The following is an 18,903-nucleotide window of genomic DNA, read 5'->3' on the forward strand; positions in this document are numbered from 1 at the left end:
TACCCTTTACATATATTTAGTGATCATTTCACTTAAACATTAAATGTACAAACTATATTTTGTGAATGATAGTTACACTTGGGAAAATTACACACGTTTACAAGAAACGAACATTTAGAACAGTTAGGTCTTGGTAGAAGACACCCTTATATAATAGTAAGAATCATAGGGATTTCTAGGGTTTTTCAAAATGTTTACAGTTGTTACATATACATTTTCAATACTTACAGTTCATATACAAACAATTTCTTACATATAAATTAAGACACTAAAAAACTTATGATCTCACTAGCTTTAAAGTTGATACTCTCTTTCAAAATACTTGTATCCTCTGGTCATCAATAGACAAGTACCGATGCAAGGTTTAGAGAAGATGGAGCTCGTTCAAGACTCATCTTTCATTATTGATTATACTTTAGTGTTTATCATAATTTGTCAGAACACTTGTATTAAAATTATATTATTAATGCAATGGATGATGTTGTTGCTTGTTGACTACTTTTCATTGTTGTAATACTATACATGACGTCCTCCGCCCCAGAACGTTTCCGCCGTTCTTGGTTTTAGGGTGTGACAAGATTCGCGTCGTTCTTCTCTGCTGGACAGTCCCTCTTGAAGTGTCCCATTACGCCACATAGATGGCATATCCGAGAGATTTCGACATTGGTGGTTGAAGTAATGTGTTGGATCCGGGTCCTGTAGCAGCTGGTAGTATGTCCATTCTTGTTGCACTTAAAGCAGTGTAATGGACGATAACTACCCAGATGATGGAAACTGCACTTATTGCATTTCGGTAGGTTTCCGGCATACTGTCTGGCTGGTGTAGGGACAATTGGGATACCCAAAGGGATGGCAGTAGGAGGTACATATGTCGTGGCTATGAAAGTTGTTACCAGTGGTTGTTTCTTGTTCGCCCCTCGAAGCGATTTGTCCTTAGATTTAGCCCAAAACATTCGTTTGTTATTCTTGGGCTTGGGATTTGGGGTGTCGTGGTAGTTTGTTGCTCGTTGAGGTACTTGATTGTTACCTAGATTGGAATTATTGTTAACAATCCCGCTAAAATTCGCGTTATTAGCGTTATGGTGGGTCAGAACAGCTGACACGGCAGCCGAGACTGCAGCTTGAAAGGTAGCTGCATCAATATGAAGAGTTGGTATTTGGTTGATGGGTTGATCGTTTTTCTTTGGCGACATGATTCTGTTACACGGAAAGAAAATGAATTTGTGAGCGAGCATGGTTGAACCTAGACGTAGTTCGATTATTCATGTAAAGGATAGAAGTATGTTCTCATGGGTTCGACCTACATACCCACGATGCAGTCCTAGCAAAGAGTGGAAGTAAATAACATGATCCAACCACTAAAAGAGACTTGGAAATGTCTCCGGAGTTAAATTACTATAGTCCAAAGACTTGACTATATCAAGTTTCAGATAGACTCCAATGAAAGTATGATGAAAGTATTTGAACAAAGCGTGACACGGAAGTTAGCCGACTGTCAATATCATCGATGTTTAAGATGTAATAAGTTTAGGAAAATTTGACCTTGTAGAAGGTCTTACATCATATCCGGAGCAGAAAAGGTTTTGGCCGCATAAAGGCCTAACTAAAAGTACCTACAGTACAAGGCAGTTTCATAGAAAAATGCCACATAGGACATAGACAGGAACACGGTTCTTTAAAACAAGAAGGAAAGTAAAGCATCTCCTACTGGTGACGATCATCCGTCTGGTGAACCCTTAGTTCAACCAGTTGACGTTCCACATCAAGCAGGTGTCTTTCATGCACCCTCTAGCGTACTCAGAGTTCTATGACTTCGGCTCGTGAAGGTACGGGTTGCCGTGGGGATGGAGTCCAACCATGTTATCTACGCGAGAATTAGGGTAAGGAAATAACTATTAGACGAACTATCTAGATAATTATTAGAAAATCTTCATTAGTTACATCACTATTTGTAAAGTGCATACCAGTTATATGTAATCAACACATGATAGGACTTCGAATAAGTGACCTTAACTCCAAATTCACTAGGAACCGGGTTAAAGCAAAAATTTCACAGATTCTAAGTCTATGACATCCTAGTTACATATAACCTTAGTTTATCCACTTAGCAACTATCAACTTTGTAATGAAGATCCTTTTTATTTCTCAAGTAAGTAATTATAGTAACACAAAACACCCCTATGGTATTTTAAACTTAGGTTCTGTCAAGGTTGCAAAAATCGCTCGATGTTGGCTAGTCGGTGGACTGGGGTCAAGGGATTAATCGGCTAGACGGAGATTAATGGGGGGATTAATCGGGTACCATTAATTGCTAATTTGTTGAATTTTAGAAAAACGAATATGACTAATATCATATCAAAGTTCGTAAATACCATTAATTTGATAACAAAATAGGTTAATATGATTAATACAACACTAATCATGCCTCAAATAGTTTCCACTGAGATAATTTTTTTTCAAAATGTTAAAATTTCATCGTTTTATAATGTTTCACTCATTATGTATGCAAGGATTAATCGCTAGGCGCCCTCTAATCGGTCGAGTGGTGCCTATGGATTAATCGGGACCTAGTCGGGATTTTTACAATAGTGGGTTCTGTTATAATGTTCTCATTGTAGTAGTGTTGGTAAGTTTTTAGACTTGTTGTCATGTCACAACCATTCTCGGGCATATGCTAATCACTCCTCGGACCAGCATAGTTGATCAGGCTACGCCACTCCCAAGACTGACCATACATCCCTGAGCTTACCTGTGATATTCAACAATCGTAATACTTTTGTTCTTGTCATTGTGACAAGGATTTCAGTATGAATGCAGGCACGTATACTCAATCAAATATTTTATTATTTTAAAAGTATAAACTCTTGGTCAGAGTATTTTTAATCCCACTGTATTTATAGTTAGTATATCTTTTATGGGTTGATATACTTAATTCACTATAAACAATGCTTTGATACCAATCTGTCACACCCCAAAACCGAGAACGGTGGAAACGTTCTGGGGCGGAGGACGTCATGTAATGTATCACAACAATGTAAAGTACTAAACAAGCAACAACATCATCCATTGCATTAATAGTATAACTTTAATTACAAGTGTGTTCTTTCACAATATAAGACAACATAATGAATAATCAAAATAAAAGACGAGTCTGAACTGCTCCGTCTTCACAAAACCTGGTCGTCGTACCTGTCTATTTGTGACCTGAGAATACAAGTTATTTTGAAAGCGGGTATCAGCCAAAAATCTGGTGAACTCATAAGTATTAATGTGTCTTTGATTTGTAAAACTTGTAATGAAAGACTTGAAATTGTTCTGAAGGGAAGTTCGTATAAGTATGAAATTTTTTGTAAGTAGTTGAAAGCGTTTGGAAAGCCCTAGAAATCCCTATGATCCCTATTAGTATAAAAGAAGTCTTCTACCAAGACCTAACTGTTTTGAAAGTAGTCTTCTACCAAGAGCCTACTGTTTTGAAAGTAGTCTTTTACCAAGACCCGACTGTTTTGAAAGTAGTCTTCTACCAAGACCCGACTGTTTTGAAAGTAGTCTTCTACCAAGACCCGACTGTACTACTATTATTATTAATATAAGAAATTGTATCCTTAGGTACTAGGATACTCAAATATAATTCACCTTGTCGGTTATGTGAAAGTGTCACAAGATAAAGGTAATAATATAAATAACTTAAGTATTATCCTTTTGTACTAGGATAACTAGCAGTGTTGACTGTAGACATACGTAGATGTACATTTACCTCTATATCTAACAGCTGAATGTAGGAATAGTTAGTCCCTTAAAGTAGACCTATAATGGTATCAACCGTAGACATCCGTAGATGAGCATTTACCTTTGTAGCTAATAGCGGTTATAGGAATGGTTAGTCCCACAAAGTATCCTTTGGTACTAGGATATTAAGTCCAATTTATCTCATCGGTTATGTGAATGTATCACAAAATAAAGATAAGAAGGAGAATTATATAATAGTATCTATACATATAATATGTAATAGTAACTCATCATATATTATCTACATAAAGGTATCCATGTAAGAGTATCTATGTAAACGTACTCATGTAAACGTATCTATGTAAAACGTACTCATGTAAGCGTATCTATGTAAACGTACTCATGTAAGCGTATCTATGTAAACGTACTCATGTAATCGTATCTATGTATTAGCATAGACTCATGAATGAACTGACTCTTGTGTGATTCCTTGTACTTGGAATGGTAAGTAGTATCTCCTGACTATACCTATAATAGTTACTAACAATGTATGTGTATAACCTGAAGTATGCCTTTGCTACCCAAAGGTACTGAACTGACTGAGGAAAACTTTTATGTCTACATATGTATACATGATATATAGCTAATATTTAGACGACATTCGGACGGATAACCGATACCCCATAGCCACATCCCAACGAGGAAAAGGAAATAGAGTGAGTTAACCTTCCTAAGTCCTTTAAACATTACTTATATAACTATACATATATGGGCATGCATTTGACAATATAATTAAAAGCATAAAAGAAGTTTTGTAAAACCTTTGAAAAATATTAATATCTAAGAACAGATCGACTTGATGGCAGTTTATAAAACGGTTTGAAAGTATTTGTTTGATAAAAACAGTTTAAGTATAAAGAAACCTTTGTTTTAAACACAATTGTAACAGGGTTTGAAATGAAACATACAGTGTTTAATAAACTATTTAATAAAGAGTTTTAAACACATAAAAACGTTTAAGATAAACATTTGATGAAATCTGTTTGGTAAAACAGTTAACATATAGTAAATCCATTTGCATGTTAATTATTAATCACATGTGATTGATATAATAACTAAACATGATTCAACTTGTATTCCCCCTCATAAAGCATTTATAAACATTTAAAAGGTTAATTCAAGGGGTATGAACTCACCTGCAGTGAGCGGATCGGAAGGAAGTGTCGGACAAGTGCTTGGTGTCAAGTAAAGACTTAGACACACACAATGATCCTAATTACATATGAAGGCATCTGTATATAAACAATTAGTGATTATAACACTAATTAAACATGTATAAACATCCTATTGCGAGGAAAACACTTTGGTCAAGTGCTAGGAGGCTAACGGGTTGCAACAAAGGAGTGCAAGGCCTCATACGGGAGTTTATGGTCCAATGACCATGTTTGTTGGAGTTTACGGCCCAGGGGAGTTTACTCCTAGCCGTAAACTCTGAATTGGTCACCAAAAGGGACTTAAAACTCTAAGGGCTTAAGTGGTTAAGTGCTCCAAAGCTTTAAACAAGTGTTTGGGTGGGTTTAAGGTCCTAAAATGACCTTGTATGGTGTTTACGTCCCTAGGACCACCTCCCCATGAGTTTACGGCCGTAAACTCATGGTAAGAAGTACCATTTCGTGCAATGAAGTCCTTAGCTCAATGGTGTAAGGTTCTATGTTAATATCCAAGGCTCACTAAAGTGTTAGGGTGTCATTTGCACCCTTAAAAGGGGTTTACGGACCAAGAACATATCTTGGCCGTAAACTCCTTGAATCCCATGATTTCTTAGGTTTTATAAGCTCTAAATATGATAAACCTAGTGTACAATGAGTTGGATCAAGAGTACTTACAATCTAGGAGCTTGAATGGTCGATTTTGGCCAAGAACACGAGTGTGTGTTCTTGGTGGAACTTGAAGATCTATAAAATGGAATGATTTCACGGATGAAATCATGTAAGATTACTAGTTTAGGTAAGATAACAACTGGTTAAGACAATAAGCTTACGATTTTTGAAGATCGGGGACGAAGATCGGGATGATAGTTGAGAGGATTTGGGCCAAATGGAAGGGAGGAATGAACAAATGACCACCTCTTCATCATATAAGCAAGAGTTTACGACCGTAAACTCCCATGTGTTGGCCGTGAACTCCTTACATGGGTGTTTAAGGTCATTTCTTTGAGCTAAAACTTCAGCCGATAAACCCCGACACTTATTCCTTTAGTGTACAAGGCTCAAAATGCTCAAATAAACTTCTAATTGTGCTAAAAGATAACAACAATGAGTTTGACTTTCAAAGAAGTGTTAGACTGAACTGGATGGAAAATTTCGGGTGTCACACTAAACCTCCACATAAAGCATATGGTATCACCAATATTAAAATCTACCTACCTCTTACTCTCGATCTCATAGCCCGTAACTATTTGTAACATCCAGACTTCTAGGTATATTATTTAATTATTTATTTTTGATAATTATTGAGCAACTCGACGAGTTGGTGCTAACAACTCGTCGAGTAGAGTCGTGTGCGGCCACGTGGGATTAGTGACCTACTCGACGAGTCCGAGAGTTTACTCGCCGAGTAGACGTTGTGAGGTGAAAACCTAAATCCCCGTGTTTAGGGCCTATATAAGGACACTTATAGCCTCATTTGCGGCTCACCAGCTGCTTAACCTTACTATGTGAAACCCTAAACGAGTGTAGTGAGCTAAGAGAGTCTCCAATCTAATTTTGAAGGATTTTAGTGCATCTTTGAGGAGGAAGAGGAGTTTGATCATCAAGGAAAAAGAAGGAGCTGTTGGGTTCAATCCATTTCATCCAAAGCTTCAAGAAGAAGGAAACAATCCTGAACCTTTCCCCTTTATTTGGCTAAATCTCATGAGTTTGAGAAATTAGGGTTTTCATCACATTTTGTTTGGGACTTTGAGCATGCCAAGTTATTAATAGGTTTAAGCCTCAGATCTGGACCTTGTGAGGTCCCTAGAGCCCAAAGGTCCCAACTTTATTCATCCATGTGAGGAGTATGGTGTTTAACACCTTGTGAGAGCATGTATTGGTGGATTGGAGCAAAGCCATCATGCATGAGCATAAAGATCGAAGCTTTACGTGAAAATCAAGCCTTAGGATGCTAGATCTAGTGTTTGGATTGATAGATCTGCCTTAAAGCATCTGAATGAGAAATCAGATCGAAGGGACTCACCGAGTCGATGAGCCAAATCAACGAGTCGGTTAGGGTTTTTCCTGATGAGCTGGACCATGCGATAGCTCGGCGAGTTAGGGGTTAACTCGACGAGCTGGACCTTCATGAGACTTCTAAGGAACGACTGGACTCAAAGAGTCACATGAGTGCACTCGGCGAGTTAGGTCAAACTTGGACTGTTGACTCAAGTTTGACTTCCGTAGACTTTTGGGTTTGGTCAACATGAGTAATGGAGATCATGGATGGGTAAAATGGTCTTTTACCCATTCCCAAAGTTAGAGAGAAGGAGAGAACAATCTTTGGTGTATTCGAGTATGAGTAGAGTATTAATTAGATATAATTATCCTATGTGTTAGGAAGAGGCTAGTTTGAGATTTCCCAGTACGAGACTTTTACTTGCTAGCTTACGAGGTGAGTCTTCTCACTATACATACCTAGAGTGGTATTATGAGTTGTGTGTGACCGGAGGGTCTTATGTGTTATTTGAGTACTGTGATATCCTGCATTATGTCTATGTGATTTATGGTCTGTATTATTCTGAGTTACTGAGTAGGTCCCGAGGGTCCACTCGAGTTAGGGCTAGAGGGTCCACTCGAGCAATGGGACTGGAGGGTCACACTGAGACACAGGACCAGAGAGTCCATACCGAGCCGTGAGACCAGAGGGTCCTCACTGAGACGCATGAGACTGGAGGGTCCATGCGTAGTTATAGCCATGAGAGGCTTATTATTTGTGTATGTGGTATTTTGGGGAACTAACTAAGCTTCATGCTTACCATATTATGTGTTATGTGTTTCAGGTACTTCTCAGGACCACGGGAAGGCGTCGACTTGATTGTACACACATCAGAGATTGAGTTATGATTCAGAGGATCCTGGAGTTTTGATATATATATATATATATATATATATATATATATATATATATATATATATATATATATATATTTATGGTTTTTTATTATGATATTTGATGATTTGACACTGTGACATTCTTGAGATTTTATTACTGTGATAAATGTGTTTTTAAATTGAAAATTTTGGTTTGAAAATTTATTTCTTTACACTATGAACCATGGAGCGACCTATTTCATGCTCAATGTATTGTGTATGGTGTTGCTTACCACATCGACTCAACCAATGACCCTCCAAACTCGCCCCCCCCCCCCCCTAAGATCACAGAATGGGAAAACCCTACCAGATTGTCAAACTATGGATTTTCAGATCTGTATCTCAAAAACTCATTACTTCCGCCTACTCCATTAAAGCAACGACTTGCAAGATATGGCTGAACTTACATACTCTATTCTATGATGATGTCGAATCCGCAACCATGCATCTAGAGAATGAGTTGAGAAACATCACACTGGGGGACTCAACTCTTCATGAGTACTTTATGAGAATCAAGAAGACAACAAATTTACCAGGAGGGACTTGGCGAAAAAATGAAAGATCGAACTATTATACTCTATGCTCTAAATGGCCTCCCGATAAAATATCATACTACTGGAGGTGTTATTCGGTTCTCCAAACCCATACCCACTCTCTCCGAGATGAAAACGAGAATCAACAATTCCCGTCTCACCGTTCAGTCTCACGAAAACCACATCTCCACTCCCTCCTTTCTTCATGCTGCCAGTTGATCCCCGTTGCCAACTTGTGGGGGTGGGGGCGGCTCATACCGTGGGAATTCCGCCCATCATGGAGGAGGTCGTCACAACTATCACCGTCGACAATAGGGTCCTCCCTTCGCTGTAGGTCCACCACCTCACAAAAACCAATATGGGTTGGTATATATTCCACTGCCCGCTTCTGATCATCACTCGTGGACAACTTTTGTTCATTACCAACACTATGGTCCAACTCCCACTCACTTTCATAGTCAACTAGCTCTACATAGCAGCCCATTTTGGGGGAAACCCACCTCCAACAACCCAGGTCTTCTTGGAAACCGACCCCCTACACCATCAACAAGTACCACACAAGCCCATATGTAGTCTTTTGGCCCAACTCAGCCTCCCTGGGCCTGATTAGGCAGCGATCAGCCGACATCACTTACGCATTTGTTAAATACCATGACTTTAAATGACCTGGGAAATAGCGGATGGGTCATGAATACTGGCGCAACTAACCATGCTCACACAAATACAGGTATACTAAATTATGTATCTAATAATCATTATTCTCCTCATTCTATTTATGTCAGTAATGGCTCTGCAATACCTGTTGTGACATCGGGATATTCCCTTTTTCCTGTCCTAAATATTTATCGCACTCTTCGCCTACAAAATGTCCTCATAACACCAAATATTATAAAAAAAACTCATTTCTGTTTGCAAGTTTACTATGCATAACAATTGTTCCATTGATTTTGATTCTTGCGGTTTTACCAGTCTTGATTATTAGACTCATCATTCTCTCATCAATTATGACAACCCTGGGCCTCTCTATCCTGTCACCAGCTCCACAAGTCATGCATTCACCGTCACCTCTTCAACCACTTAGCATCAACGACTCGGTCATCTCGACGATCAAGTCTTGAAGCATTTACTTTCTACTAGTTCTATTTCTTTTCGTGTACCAAAAAATAATGTTACATGTCATGCTTGTCAACTTGGCAAACATATTAGACTTCCATATCATTTGTCTAATTCTACCGTTTCTGAGCCTTTTGAGATTATTCATTCTGATGTATGGACATCTCCTATTTCTAGTAATGGTGGTTTGCAATATTATGTTTTGTTTCTTGATCATTATACTCACTATCTTTGGGTATATCCCATACAACACAAATCTGAAGTTTTTCAAACATTTTTACACTTCTCCGATATTATCAAAACTCAATTTGGGGGTACCATCAAACAAATCCAATGTGATAATGGGGGGGGGGGGGGGGGGAGTACAACAATAAACTTTTTAACAAACTTTCCTCCTGTGGCATTCTTTTTTCGTTTTTCGTGTCCTCACACATCCTAACACAATGGATGATCTGAACACATGATTCGCACCATCAATAACATGATGCGAACTCTTATGTTTCATTCTCACCTGCCTCTATCTATTTGGCCCGAGGCACTCCACATGGCTGTTCAGCTACTTAATCTCCTTCCCTCTACCTCTATCTCTAATGAAACTTGTCACTACCGCCTCTTTCGATGTCATCCGATATATGACCACTTGCATGTATTTGGTTGTCTCTGCTTTCCGCAACTTCACACAACTCACAAACTTCAGCCCCATTCTAGACTATGCATTTTTCTTGGTTACCCCACTCACCATCGGGGTTTCTGCTGCTTTGATCTCTCATCTAGAAAGATCATTATATCTCGTGATGTTAACTTTGTTGAGTCTATCTTCCCGTATGGTTCAGTCACCTCCACCGAACCTCCCTCTTATGATTTTATGTTTGATTTAGATCCTTCCCCTAATCTCCATCAAATCTTATGCCCCCATCACTCCTACACCTGACTCCCCTACTACTTGCCATGCACATGACACCGGACCAACCCTATCCCTTCACCTCCATCTCCTCCTCACGAGGATGCACCTCTACCTCCACCCCCTCCTCCAACTCATCCCATGCACACTCGATCTTGAAGTGGCATTGTAAAACCCATTGATGGCTTAAACCTCCACTCCACCTCTATTTCCTCTGTCCCGAGGTCACACATACAGACTTTGAAAGATCCAAATTGGCATAAAGCAATGAATGAGGAATACGATGCTCTTATTACTAACGTTACTTGGGTTCTTGTGCCACGTCCACCAGGAGCCAATGTAGTGTGTTCTATGTTGTTATTTAAACATAAATTTAATGTTGATGGTTCCTTATATCTCTATAAAGCACGCCTTGTGGCGATTGGTCAGAATCAGCAACATGAGATCAATTGTGCTGAAACATTTAGTCCGATGGTCAAACCGAAAACTATTCCTACTGTACTCAGCTTGGCTGTTTCCCAGCACTGGCCCCTTCATCAGCTTGATGTGAAGAATGCTTTCCTTCACGACCATCTTTAAGAGACAGTATACATGAACTAACCCTGGGGTTTCGAGACCCGCAACATCCAGATTATGTTTTTCATCTACAACGGTCCTTATATGGTTTGAAACAAGCCCCTAGGGCCTGGTATCAGCGGTTTGCTCAACAAGCTCTTCACATGGGTTTTCAGCACAACCTCACTGATTCTTCACTCTTTACATATCATCACGGCTCGGATATTGCATATCTCCTTCTATATGTTGATGACATTATTCTGACTGATTCTTCTCCAACTCTCCTTAAGTACATTATTGCTCACCTCAGCAGCGAGTTTTCTATAACTGATCTTGGTGCTCTTAATTACTTTTTGGGAATATCGGCCACCCGCTCGTCTCACGATCTCTTTATCTCTCAGAGAAAATATGCAACGGAGATACTTTAATGGGCCAATATGCTCCAGTGCAATCCAGCTCATACTTCCGCCGAGACAACTCATAAGCTGGATGCCAATGGACCTACTGTGGCAGATCCATCTCTATAACGTAGCCTTGCCGGTGCTCTTCAGTAGCTCACTTTCACTAGACCAGACATCACCTTTGTGGTACAACATATTTGTCTCTTTATACATGACCCATAGGAGCCACACCTTCATGAACTTAAGTGCATCTTGCGATACATTCATGGAACACTTGACCATGGCTTGCATCTTCATGTTTCTCCCATGTCCAATCTTTGCACTTACTCTGATGCTAACTGGGGGATGCCCCGTCTCTTGCCGCTCCACTTCTGGTCATTGTCTGTAACGCCCGCAGATTCAGGCTAGTCAAATTAGAGACCATAAGCATCAAAAATGAGTTTTTGATGGAAGATTATTTAGGAGGAGTAATCTTAACCAAATGGTAGTATATGTTACAAGGGTTCCGTACATATAAAGAACGCCGAAATCTGAGTTATAACGAAGAAGTTATGGCTCGTCGAAGATTTCTGCAAAACGGCATGGCACCGGGAGACGTAAATAGTGAATTTATGATAGGGAACTTTTTAGCCTTAGAAAAGAGCGCCCAAATCTGACATCGTATGAGGAAGTTATGAATTTTCTAAGATTTGGTATATCAGTGCACGACCCGAAACTTGAATTTTAGATCGAGCAGTTTTTGGCCTACGCGACCTAAATGAGAGTTGAAGATCTCATTAATAGGAACTCAACGGTAAAAAGGAAGATGAAAATGGATTCCGTATGTAGAAGTTATGAATTTTACACGGATATTTGACAGTATAATCTCCTCGTACTGTTAAATTTAGGATCGGTCGACAATTAATCGATGGAGTCAAAATGAAATTTGTTGATCTTATTTGTACCTACACGTGAATATAAAGAACGTCAAAACCAGATCCCGTATGTGAAAGTTATGAATTTTTGAAAATCGACTGATTTCCACACTGTGTGCGATGCCACGTGTCAGCACCAGGCTATGCCTGGTTGTCTCCAGCTGGCTCACGACGTGAGCATCAAGAAACTCATGATGTGAGTGACCCTCCAGCCCCCTATAAATAAGAGGTGAATCCCTCTTCATTCCTCACACCTCCCATCACTTCCCCCTCTCTCTCTAGAACCTCTCTCTAGCCCCGAAACCCCCCGAAAAGCATAGGGAACCTCCCTAGCATGAGGCGGAAGCCCCGGAGTGCCCGGAGGCTCCGAAAAGAAGAGCCTTTCGGCTCGGGAACGTTGCTCCAGCAGAGCCCGGTTTTAAGAAAAACCCGTTGTAAATGAGCTATGCCTAAGTTATCTTTAGTATAGCTTATGTTTCAATATAGTAATGTTATTAGGAACTTATAATGAGTATTTGGGCTATTATTATGAGTTATATAAGTGTCATTATAATATATTTTAACCACTCGCGGTACGGGAAATCTGGTTTAAAGGGCCGCATAGGGTTGTTGGATTTCAGAAGTGCTATATCCCAAAATGGTCCTGCCCTCCGGTGTTTTATGTTTGGCCCCTGTCTGTATATAGTGGTTGAGAAATATTGTTTCGTGCTTATATAATAGTAATAATAGCAAGACTATTAATCAGTCTCAGTGAATATTAGACTAAACTCTAGTGGTAATGATACTAGGTTTGGTCAAAGGAAAATTATGTTAAGATTAACGAAGTGTTGTCCGAGTGTCAAATCACCACCTTTTCAAGTGAGTGCATGGTCCCTTTCATCTTACACATACATATGAAGTATTTAATATAAATTACGTGTTGTGAGTGCATAGTTACTTTCATCTTACACATAGATATGAAGTATTTTATATAAACTACGTGCTATGCGTGAATATTATCTGTATACTTGCTATCTATGTTGGATGAATGATTTTATACAAGTTTTATATGACTTAAAGTGTATATGTATTTATATCTACATAATATGTTGGGTAAAACATGGGTAGATGAAATGTGAGTTGGATGATGAGTTGAGAGGTGATATAGACCATGAGGTAAGGGTGAGAGGTGGACAATGTGAGAAGTCTTGTTCCCAAATGTTGGCCCTGTCATCTAGCAGAGTATGGATGACAACCATAAACTATTCTAGACAGCCCAGTCGAACATTAGCAGGCTCGCAACCTGTAGGTGTTGTGAACGATGTGTTCACCGGTGTACTCTAAAAATCCATTGACATGTATTGCGAGTGGACTCTCGAAAACGATATTGTCAATAAACGAGATAAACCTCGGCGACTATGGAGTCAGCACCTGTTGAGTAAATCCCGACGACTATGGAGTTAGTGCCTGTTAAGCAAACCTTGGTAACTATGGATTTAGTGCCCTTTGAGAAAACCCTGGCAACAATGGATTTTGTGTCGATTCCTTAGGATGATCCTTAGGAATGAATGAACAAGAAATAGCTGATTCTTAGGGTAGATCCTTAAGAGTAAATAAGATAATGGGGATGGGTAATTGGGTCAATTGTTTGATGATTAAACATAATAATTATATTTGTGGGTGGAAAACCCTATGTACTCACCGAGTTTCCCAACCTGACCCACTCAGTTTTTTTATATCACGGGTGTTGATATGAAGTCACAGTACACTGAGAGATTAAGGAGATATAAATCACTAGTGATAATGAATGTAAGTTATGTTTATGCTTATGTTTCTGTATTGATGATGACATCCCAAATGTTTTAAAATGAATAAAAATATTTTTCTTTGGAAATGCTTTGATAATGTATTTATCATGTTTTGTTGGAAACAAATTCCGCAACATTTTTATTAAAAGAGGTACTCTGATTTTTATAAAGCATAAACAAAATCGGTCTTTTCTGGCCGTGAAAATAGGGATGTCACACTGTCTTTTCCTTGGAGATAACTTGATATCATGGTCGTCTAATCTGACATCCCCATTTTCACGGCCAGAAAAAACAGATTTCGTTTATGCTTTATAAAAATCAGAGTACCTCTTTTAATAAAAATGTTGTAGAATTTGTTCCCAGTAAAACATGATAAATATGTTATCAAGGCATTTCCAAAAAAAAATTATTTTGTATTCATTTTAGAACATTTGGTATGTCATCGTTAATACAGAAACATAAGCATAAACCGAACTTACATTCATTATCACTAGTGATTTATATCTCATTAATCTCTCAGTATAATGTGACTTCATACCAACACCTATGATATAAATAAACTGAGTGGGTCAGGTTGGGAAACCTGGTGAGTACAGAGGGTTTTCAACCCATAATAATATAATTATTATGTTTAATCATCAAACAGTTAACCATATTACCCATCCCCATTATCTTCTTTACTCTTAAGGATCTACCCTAAGAATAAGCTATTTCTCATTCATTCATTCCTAAGGATTATCCTAAGGAATAGGTATGAAGTCCATCGTTGTCAATGACACAACTGTGAAGCACAGCTGCTAGTTCTATCACTTAGGCGCAGCTGCCAGAATTATGACATTCTCTATGAGGCGCAGCTGCCGGTATTGTCCTTCGGACATAACTGTTACGGTTATCTCGTTTATTGACAGTATCGTTTTTGAGAGTCCACTCGCAATATATGTCAATGGATTTTTAGAGTACACCGGCGAACACATCGTTCACAACACCTACAGGTTGCGAGCCTGCTAGTGTTCCACTTGACTGTCTAGAATAGTCCATGGTTGCCATCCATACTCTGCTAGATGACACGCCCAACATTTGGGAACAAGGCTTCTCACATCGTCCACCTCTCACCCTTACCTGATGGTTTATATCACCTCTCAACTCATCATCCAACTCATATATCATCTACCCATGTTTTACCTAACATATTATGTAGATATAAATACATATACAGTGTAAATCATATAAAACTTGTATAAAATCGTTCATCCAGCATAGATAGCAAGTATACAGATAATATGCACACATAGCACGTAGTTTATATAAAATACTTCATATCTATGTGTAAGATGAAAGGAACCATGCACTCACTTATTATGGTGGTAATTCTGAACTCAAACAACGCTTCACTTGTATAACTTTATTTTCTTTCAACGAAACCGGGGGTTTGGTTAGGAACCGGACTGTGCGGGGGCAAAACTTCCGAGCCGAAAGCTCTTCTTCTTGGAGCCTTCTGGCGCTCCGGGACTCGCCTCTAGCACTTGGAAGTTGCTAGGGATTGGGGAGGAGAGGTTTGGAGTATTGAGAGAGAAAGAAGGGTGAAGGTGTGAGTTTGGGGAATGATTTACGCCTCTATTTATAGGTTGAGTTCAATACGAATGCCGCGTGTTCACGAACGTGGTGTGTTCCCTAGACGAACGCAACGCGTTCATTGCCACATGTCGCCATCTCGTTCTAAGCTATGGGGAAGAAGGTGTGGCCTAGATTGCGCCACGTGTCACTCGCAGATTAACCCAAAAACTAATTATCTTCTAAAATCCCTAACTTTCGCATACGAGCTTCGTTTTTTATGTTCTTTATATTCACGTGTATGTAAAAACAAGATCTACAACTTTCATTTAGACTCCGTCGGCTAATTCTCGACCGATCTTGAATTTAACAGTAGGAGATTATACAGTTAAACGTACTCGTAAAATTTATAACTTCTACATACGGACTCCGTTTTCGTCTGTCTTTTTAGTGTCGAGTTCTTATTAATGAGATCTTTAACTCTCATCTAGGTCGCGTAGGCCAAAAACGGCTCGAACTAAAATTCGAGTTTCGGGTCGTGCACTACTTTGTCAAATGTTAGAAAATTCATAACTTCCTCATACGAAGTTAGATTTGGGCGTTCTTTTTTTGTATGTTCTCGGTTTAACGTATACTACAACTTTCATTTGGATATTTAAGGCTAAAAAATAATTTATCAAAAAATCACTTTTTACGATTCTCAGTGTCGTGCTGGTTTTGCCGTAAAACTTCGACCGGAATTTTACTTTTATCTAAGTCTGTCCTCTAAAAGAGTGTATCAAATTATCTAATTATGTAACACATTAACCAACATAAATATCACTAGCTGACTTAATTAACTACCGCTAACAACAAACATACAAGGAATTTTACATGATATTTAGAGACCAATTCAATAAAGTTGATATGGAGTTTTGAAATTTCGGTCAGCTCTCTAGATGATAAGATGCTCCATGTTAGTGTCTCCTAGTATATTTCAAACTTATTAAACAATGTTATGTTTTATCTCTAAGGCTGCTGCCTCATATACAATCTATATTTAGTTGCATCATCAGAATAATAAAAGGTATTTCGATGGTTTTTATGTTTGCTAATTGGCGTCTTCCTTCCACCAAACGGATATACATACAGCAAGTTGCAATAACAAAACGTAATTGCAAGCACCCTGGATTCACTTCAAACTTTGCCTCTCTGTTTTCGACTAACTTTTCATTATCGTTTCCTTTGCGCAGCCACCCTAGCCCACCCCACCTCCAAATACAAAGTAGAAAGAGAACAGACACATGGTTTCTACATGTTGTATAATACCGTCGGCTTCCATATTATCCATTCTATATATACGGGCTCTTTTATGCTCTCAAAGCACCAACGAAAATGGCTTATCCCAAATCTTTCTATGCATCTTCCCTTCTACTTTTGCTCAGCTTTCAACTACTTTCCACCATTTCTGAAGCTGTAGTGCCTGCTTCAGACACCTTCACGTACATAAACGAAGGTGATTTTGGAGATTATGTGGTCGAGTACGATGCAGATTATCGTACTCTTCCCCCTTTTAGTAACCCATTCCAGCTTTGTTTCTACAACACCACCCCTAACGCATTCACTCTGGCTCTACGTATGGGTACTGTCCGATCGGAGTCCCTCATGCGTTGGGTTTGGGAAGCTAACCGGGGGAACCCTGTTCGTGAGAACGCCACCCTCACCTTCGGTACAGATGGAAACCTTCTCCTGGCGGATTCGGATGGCCGGATTGCCTGGCAAACTAATACCGCCAACAAAGGTGTCGTCGGTTTTCAGTTACTCCCCACCGGCAACATGGTTCTTCATGATGGCAAGGGGAATTTCATATGGCAAAGTTTCGACTCCCCAACTGATACTCTTTTGGTAGGTCAATCTCTCAGAGCTGGTGGTGTCAGTAAGCTGGTGAGTCGGGCTTCTGCTGCGAACAACATCGATGGACCATATAGCGTGATCATGGAGCCTAAACAGCTAGCCATGTATTACACGAGCCCCAACTCGCCTCGCCCAATGCTTTATTGGACCTCTGTCGAATGGTTCAATGTTGACGTTGCTACTGTCACCAATGGTAGTTTGATAAACTTAACCCTTACTTCTGTCCCAGATACTGATGAGGGTTTTCTTTATTACTTAACTTTCCTGTATTACATCACAAACCCTCCCTCCGGTTGGAATCGCAACATGGCCTATTCAAGATACAACAACACGTTGTCCTACCTTCGACTAGGCATAGATGGAAACCTTAGATTCTACACGTATAACTCGAACGTACAAGGCGTGGCCTGGGAACTGGTCTACACGTTTCTTGACCGAAACTCCATTGAAGGAGAATGCCAGTTGCCAGAGCGATGTGGGAAGTTTGGGCTATGTGAGAATAGCGAATGTGTCGCATGCCCAACGTCAAACGGACTAAGTGGATGGAGCAAAGATTGTGAGGCAAAAGTGACATCTTGTAAAGCTAGCGACTTTGCTTACTACAAGCTTGAAGGTGTTGACCATTTTATGATTAAGTACACAAGGGGAGATGGTGGAAGGAAGCAAAGCGACTGCGAGAGCAAATGCACCAAGGACTGTAAGTGCATGGGCTATTTCTATCATACACAAGGATCGAGGTGCTGGATTGCTTACGATTTGAAAACATTAACAAGAGTTGGAAACTCGACACATTTGGCATACATCAAAGCACCCAAGAAGTAGTGGTTTTTCGCTTTTTGTCCAAGTTATGATGGGGTAATAATTAATGTGTTATCTGTCGATGATTTGAATAATGACCAAAGATTGGATAATTGTAGTTTTGTTTTAAAATACATAAATAAACATTATTTTACCGGAAAATAAGGAATCAATTAAAAGCAACCCAGGTTGAGCTGTTTCTCTCTTTGTCGAGAAGCTACACGCGGACTCATAAATGTACGGGGTTGAGATGTCCAAACGTGCCATATGCTACTATTTTGGTTTTTCTGGAACAACTTGTCACCTTCACGTTCACGTGTTTTCATAATTAAGATAGTCATGATGTTGCCACCATGGGATCCGTCGGTTGCCATTTGCGACCACAACTTTAACTTGTGTTATTAACGTTTAATGGTTTTTGCATCTTGTTATTTGAACTTATCTTTATACATTTTAATAAAATTACAAAGAACGGTTGTGAGGATTGTGATTTTTTATATTTTTGGTTCTTATATGTTAGAAAATATGGGATGAATGGATTGTTTGGATTCTCTGAAAGTCGTGATTCACTATCAAATTGAAGTATTTCGATGATACAGATCGAATA

General features: G+C 39.2%; 1 protein-coding gene across 1 annotated transcript; it reads left to right on the forward strand.

Moving 5' to 3' along the window:
* Positions 1-16,802: 16,802 nt before the first annotated feature.
* On the forward strand, positions 16,803-18,461 carry LOC111913744 (epidermis-specific secreted glycoprotein EP1). Its single transcript, XM_023909451.3, has one exon. It carries the CDS (start codon positions 16,980-16,982, stop codon positions 18,318-18,320), a length of 1,341 nt encoding a protein of 446 aa, XP_023765219.1. The 5' UTR covers positions 16,803-16,979; the 3' UTR covers positions 18,321-18,461.
* The last annotated feature ends 442 nt before the right edge of the window (positions 18,462-18,903 follow it).

Source organism: Lactuca sativa, chromosome 7, assembly GCF_002870075.4.
Source record: "Lactuca sativa cultivar Salinas chromosome 7, Lsat_Salinas_v11, whole genome shotgun sequence".
In the NCBI taxonomy this organism is placed as follows: domain Eukaryota; kingdom Viridiplantae; phylum Streptophyta; class Magnoliopsida; order Asterales; family Asteraceae; genus Lactuca; species Lactuca sativa.